The 6467-nt window shown below is 36.1% G+C and overlaps 1 protein-coding gene across 1 annotated transcript; it reads right to left on the bottom strand.

Moving 5' to 3' along the window:
* Positions 1 to 925: 925 nt before the first annotated feature.
* On the bottom strand, positions 926 to 5250 carry LOC105804576 (probable leucine-rich repeat receptor-like protein kinase At5g63930). Its single transcript, XM_012637249.2, has 3 exons — positions 4916 to 5250; positions 1736 to 4784; positions 926 to 1651 (listed from the first exon to the last, which is right to left on the bottom strand). Exons 2-3 carry the CDS (start codon positions 4689 to 4691, stop codon positions 1290 to 1292), a joined length of 3318 nt encoding a protein of 1105 aa, XP_012492703.1. The 5' UTR covers positions 4692 to 4784; positions 4916 to 5250; the 3' UTR covers positions 926 to 1289.
* Positions 5251 to 6467: the final 1217 nt, after the last annotated feature.

Here is a 6467-nt window from a genome sequence, read left to right as displayed (position 1 = left end):
TGGGCTGGATCTTTTGATGATATGAAAAGTACGTCAGGATATTGTTTCAGCCTAGGTTCTGGAATTTTCTCATGGTCTTCAAAAAAACAAGAGATTGTAGCTCAATCCATCGCGAAGCGAGTTCATTGCAAAGAATCGCAGCAGCCTAATCAAGTGTTATGGTGAAAAAGATAATGTGTGACTTGCATATGGAGCGTAAAAACGACATCGAGATTTTTGTTGACAATCAAGCACTATTGCAATCTCAAACAATCCAAAGGTTCCATGGGAAGACCAAGCATTTCAACATCAAACTTTACTTCTTGAGGAAGTACAATGAATGGTGAAGTTACTTTGGTTTCTCGCAAGTCGAAGAACAACTAGCGACTTATTTACAAAGTCACTTCCACCAACATGTTCGAGTATCTAAGGCGAGAATTGAGTTTGCGTTCCTTAACCAAGGAGGAGTGTTAGTTATTTGCTTAAGGAACGTTAGTTTGATTTCTTGTTTATTTGAAATTCAATAAATTTGTTTCACAGTTAGAGCATATCCCTATTTTGAAGGAATTGTTAGTATTCGATTCTCGAATTGATATTTTTGAAACAACCTACGTTGTAACTCACTATTTAAAGGGTGAATCTTGAATAACTAAAATATATATATAAATAAAAACTATTCTCTGCAGTCTCTTTCTCGTTAAAGCTTTAAACTCTTTCTTGTATTGCTGCAACTGCATTTTTATTATTTTTTATTCCATTTTCTTCATTTGAATCTTACAAATTTAAACAAAATTCTGCAATTTTTCATATCAGCTAACAAAATAGAAAGAATCAATTCACATTATCATTAAAATCGAAAAAAAAAAAAAAACCTTTGATGTGATTTTGGTGGCATACCATGTGGTGATCCAACTATTTGTGGCTATAAATTTACATGTATAAAGCATTATTTAATGGCTAACATAGCAAAAGTTGCTTTCCATTGCTACTCAATGCTTATCAATATACATTGAAATTGGAATAAATGGATGGTACAAAGGAGGGTTAGTGAAAGTGGCATGTCTCCTTGTATGATGACAAGTTGACCTCTCAACAATCCATTTCTTCAGAAATTATGTCATATTACTTCAGAAATGGAGTGAAAATAAACAAAAATATTGTTGGCAAAATAAGATTAGTAAAGACTGCAAGAAGAGCAATGATGAAGTTCCACGAGGGAATTTACAAGACGGTCTGCTACATATGTTCTACAAAGCAGAACTGTAAATTGATTATCATGGTACCCTACAATATCAGCTTCTTTATCCAAGTCAATCGGTTTCGTGACTAGGGGAGGTATCGAAGTGGCATTCACGCCTGTTGGACTCGATGAGCATCGAAACTACTTCTGGCATTGTTGGTCTATCGGAAGGAGACATGCTGGTGCATATCAAAGCAATTTTCAACACTGTTATCATATGCGAGATGGTAGTCTCATCTTGTTGATTCAATCGAGTATCGAGTATTCCAGGTGACAACGACTGATCTCTAATGTAATTTCTCACCCATGTTACGAGATCGCCGCCTTGGTCTAGTGGTTGTACCGGTGTTTTGCCGGTCAGCAATTCAAGTAGGACAACACCGTAGCTATAGATGTCACATTTTTCGGTCACTTTCATGGTATATGCATATTCTGCATTTAAAAGAAACATAAAAGATTTTAAACTTGAAACAAATGATCTGAAAATGAAAGGCTTGAAAGAAGAGATCAACTTACCTGGTGCAATATAACCATAAGAACCTGCAATTGCAGACATTGACTTGGATTGTGGCATGTCGATGACTTTTGCTAGTCCAAAGTCACCAACATGAGCTTCAAACTTTTCATCAAGCAATATGTTATTGGACTTAATATCACGGTGAAAAATTCTAGGCTTGCAATAATGATGCAAATATGCAAGACCTTGGGCAGCCCCTAAAGCAATCAGGAACCTTGTTCTCCAATCAAGATTGCAAGATGCTCCATGAAGCAGCTCTCCCAAACTGCCTCTTGACATGTATTCATAAAGTAGAAGATTGGAACCTTGGTGGTAGCAGAAACCATAAAGCTTCACAATATTCCGATGCCGGATGTTCCCCAGGGTTAGAATTTCGGCACGGAAGCTGTTGTCGACATTGTTATTTCCCTCCCTGTTGGATGCAAGCTTCTTAACAGCAATGACATGGCCACTAGGTAAGACAGCTTTATATACAGTTCCACATGCTCCCCTGCCAACAACAAAGCTCTCATCAAAATTGTCAGTGGCTTCAAGCAAGTCCTGGAAAGTGAACCCTTCCTTTGGTGAAAAGTAAATGTCCGAAACTCGAGCAGTAGAAGGTTTTTCTTGCAATGGAGCAACTATTTCAACTGGTCGTCTCATGAAATATAAAATAACTACTATTAAAACAAGGGAAACTCCACCAATGGCTGCTGCAACTATGGCCACAACCTTGCCTAGCCCAGTACCTTTATCTTTTGCATTGGGCTGAAGCGAGAGGGAAGATGGAGTTGGATTACAACCACCGAGAGGTCCACCACAGAGACCATTGTTCTCAATAAAGCTGCTGACGGCCATGTTGTCGAGGCGCGGTAAAGAAGGTATGGGCCCTGTTAAGTCATTATAAGAGAAGTTGCATCCAAGTAAGCTTGATAGATTGGCAAAAGAACCTGGGATTTGACCGCTTAAATGATTGTTATTAAGCACAAGGTACTCCAGTAAAACAATATTCCCAAGCTCAGAAGGGATTGCTCCAGAGAGATTGTTGTAGCTGAGATTCAATGCAATCTGCAAGCTGGAGAGTGCACCTAGTTGAGCTGGTATATTGCCATTGAATGAGTTGCCTCCCATTTGTAACTCAGTCAAACGCAAGAGATTCCCCATTGCTGGAGGGATTGTCCCTGACAGACTATTGTCTGAAAGCTTGAGAAGCTCCAACTGAGAAAGTGTTCCCACTTCACCAGGCAAATTTTCCATAAATCTGTTCCGGCTGAGATCGAGTCGTTGAAGCATTTTGCAATTAAAAATCTCAGGTGGTATCCTTCCAGTGAGGTTGTTTGATGAGATGTTGAAGATTGCCAACCGGGAAAGATTACCAATCTCTCTAGGCAACTCTGATGTAAAGTAGTTGTATGAAAGCTGAAGCCTTTGCAAGCTTCTACAGTTTCCAATCTCTGGAGGAATTGGCCCATTGAACTTGTTCTGCCCCAGGTCAACTGCTGACAGATTCACCAATTTGCAAAGATCTGATGGAAGACTTCCTGTAAGACTGTTTCCAACTAAAAGAAGTTGAACCAGTGATTTGCAGTTTGTAATACCGGATGGGATGCCCCCACTAAGCTTGTTTAACCCCAGGTTGAGAAAGATGAGGTTTGAATTCCTGCAAAGATGGCGAGGGATCCTTCCCATCAGTTGATTGTCTGATAAATCAAGCACCCAAAGTGGGCTATAGGCCCCAAGTTTTTGAGGAATGCCCCCACTGAGTTTGTTGTCAAACAGCTGAAACATGATGAGTTCTGTCAAATACTGAAATCCCATAGGAATGGGACCAGTGAGATAGTTTATGGAGAGATCAAGCTTTGTCAAATTCTTCAAGGTGGTAAGCTCAACAGGGATAACACCTGTAAGCTGGTTCTCAAAAAGATAAAGCAAACTCAACCCTTTTATCTTACTCAACTCAACTGGTATTTCTCCACTCAACATATTCTCTGAAAAATCAATTTGTTCTGCAAATGAAAGATTCCCAATCTCCTTTGGGATTGTTCCATTCAATTGGTTTCTGTACAGGTACAACTTTGTGAGATTTATAAGGTTCCCAAGCTCTTTGGGCACCCTTCCAACAAACTTGTTGTCATACAAAGCAAGAATACTCAAGTTTGTACAATTGCTAAGCTCCACAGGAATTAACCCAGAGAGTTGATTCTCCCAAAGGATTAATTCTTTCAAGTTCTTAAGCTTTCCGATCTCTTTCGGTAGCTCGCCGGTCAGTGCATTTTGAGCAAGACCAAGATACTCCAAGCTCTCACATGAACCTATAATTGAAGGTAAACCTCCAGTCAACAAGTTCTGCCCTGCTCGGAAACTTGTTAGTCTCTTGAGGTTCCCAAGAGAGCTTGGCAAGGATCCACTGATATTGTTGCTATATGCAAGAAATTGTGACAAAGAAGAAAGGTTCCCAATCTCATCAGGGAAAGGCCCTGATAATCTGTTGTTGTATATGTTCAGAGTTGTCAAAAAAGAAAGGGTGCCTAGTTCTTTAGGGATTTGAGCTTCAAACTTATTGTCATTGAGATTGAGAACCTCCAGACTTGAACAATTTCCAATCTCTTTAGGAATATCCCTTGACAACCCATTGAAGGAAAGATCAAGGGTAGTCAAATGAACCAACCCACCAATGCTTGGAGACAAAAAACCAGACAGGTTCAGTGCACTCAAATTAAGAGACTGGACGACAGGGTTGTAAACATCAATGGTGCTGCAATTCACACCTTTCCACCCACAAGGAGTTGGATCATTAGGGTCCCAATTACCCAGATGATTAAACTTGTCACCAAGATTACTCTTAATATCAAGAAGGTACTGACCCTCTGAGTTAAGCCCTTTGGATTGATGAATCAAAAGGACATGAATAACAATAAAAACAATGACCAGTCTACATAACGATGATCTCCCCATATCCAAAAATTGCATCCCCATGAATGATAGAAAGTCTTAAAGGCTGAAATCACTCAAACCAAATCCCAGCTATGAATCTACCCCCATGATCATCAAGTTCCCAGAAGACCCAACCTGAAGTTAAAAGGAGAGTTTCAAACTATCAATATATATATATAACATGAATAGAATAGAAAACAAGTAATAAACAGGAAACAACTCTATACACCATAAACTATAGAACAACAAAAAGAAAACATACATACCTGTATATATTTCCAAGAAAATTTTCTCAGTTTCCCAGAAAATAGTATAGGAAGAAATCTATGGACTCAAATTCCAATAAACTAAACTGTTTTCTTCTTATGGTAGGATTATGGTAAAAGAAACTAAAGAAAAAGCCAATTGGTATATGCAACAGAATGATTTTTAAGACAAAACCTTTTTGCTTGATATTGGATGCGAAGGAAATATAGAAAGAAATGGCCGACAAAGCATGACCATGTTCTTCTTCCTTTTTTTCCCCCCCCGTCTTCTCTCTCTCATTCCATCTCTTTGCATTATAGCTTTTAGTGCTTCAAAAAAGTTAAAACTGGAAAGTCTCTTGTATTTTTTTGAAGTCTTTTTCTTTCAGGATTTTATACTTTTATTCCTTTTTCTTTTTTCTCACAACTGAAAAGTATTTTTTTATGGATTTCAGTGCACACTGTGCCGTTAACTAGCCAGTTTCCAGTTTTCCTATAATTTCTATATTATCGAGCTAAAAATATTAGTTGAACTCATCAACTTATAAATAAGAAGATAATATATTTTAATTTATTCAAATTCACTTGTTATTGCATTAACAATAATAACCATATCAATTGTATTAATACTCAATAAGCAGTATTGGTACTTTCTTAATAATTATTTCATTGGTGATGGTTCAATTTAAAGCCTAGAACAGGAATTGCATTTTAAGGCATCAACTTGCTTACAATAGAAAAAAGAAAAGAGTTTACTAAACTAATGGCTTAAATTGTCGGTAATCTTCCTTATTAAATGAAACAAAATACACTGTGAATTTAGACTTAATATATTATCACAGCAATAAAATTAACTAAAAATCTTATACCACCAAATTAAAACATAAATGTGTATTTAAGAATAACTTATAACACAATGAGATGTATGGCTTGAAAAATAATAATTATCTATGAAATATGTATGATATTAAAGTTTTTTAAAAATAGATTTAATTGTTGATTATTTTACACTTATCAATCTTGAGTATGTGTTGAGTTAATTTGTAACACCAACTCAATCAAATACGTTATTAATATGTATAGTTGATGGAAGTAATAAAGTGTGCATAATTAAAATTAAAATGTATAACAATATCAAAATACAATTTTAATTGAGTAATAAATTAAAGGTTTTACTAATTCAAATCTCACTTTATTGATTTTTTAAATGAAAAAATTACGGAAGGTTTTTCTAATTCAAAGTTATTTCCATAATATAACAAATGAGTTGGTAACCCCATTGAGGGTGGCACCAACTCAATTAAACACTTATACCATAGATTTACCATTAAGACTTGACATAATCATAAAATTGAGATTTTAGATTTAGAAATAATTAATCAATTCGGTATTATCATAATTAATCCTCGATAGTAACTATTGATATATAATTTGTTTGTTGTTATTTAAAAGAACAATAACAAGCAACTATTGAATGCAATGATAAGACATATTACATTTTAAAGCGGATGTGTAAGTTCGAAACCTTAAAAACGGTATTATTAAAAAAACAGCTATAAACCCCAAACATAAA

Source organism: Gossypium raimondii, chromosome 11 (assembly GCF_025698545.1).
Source record: "Gossypium raimondii isolate GPD5lz chromosome 11, ASM2569854v1, whole genome shotgun sequence".
NCBI classification, from domain to species: domain Eukaryota; kingdom Viridiplantae; phylum Streptophyta; class Magnoliopsida; order Malvales; family Malvaceae; genus Gossypium; species Gossypium raimondii.
The sequence above is the reverse complement of the archived record's forward strand: the minus strand, read 5'-3'. Positions and strand labels throughout refer to the sequence as shown.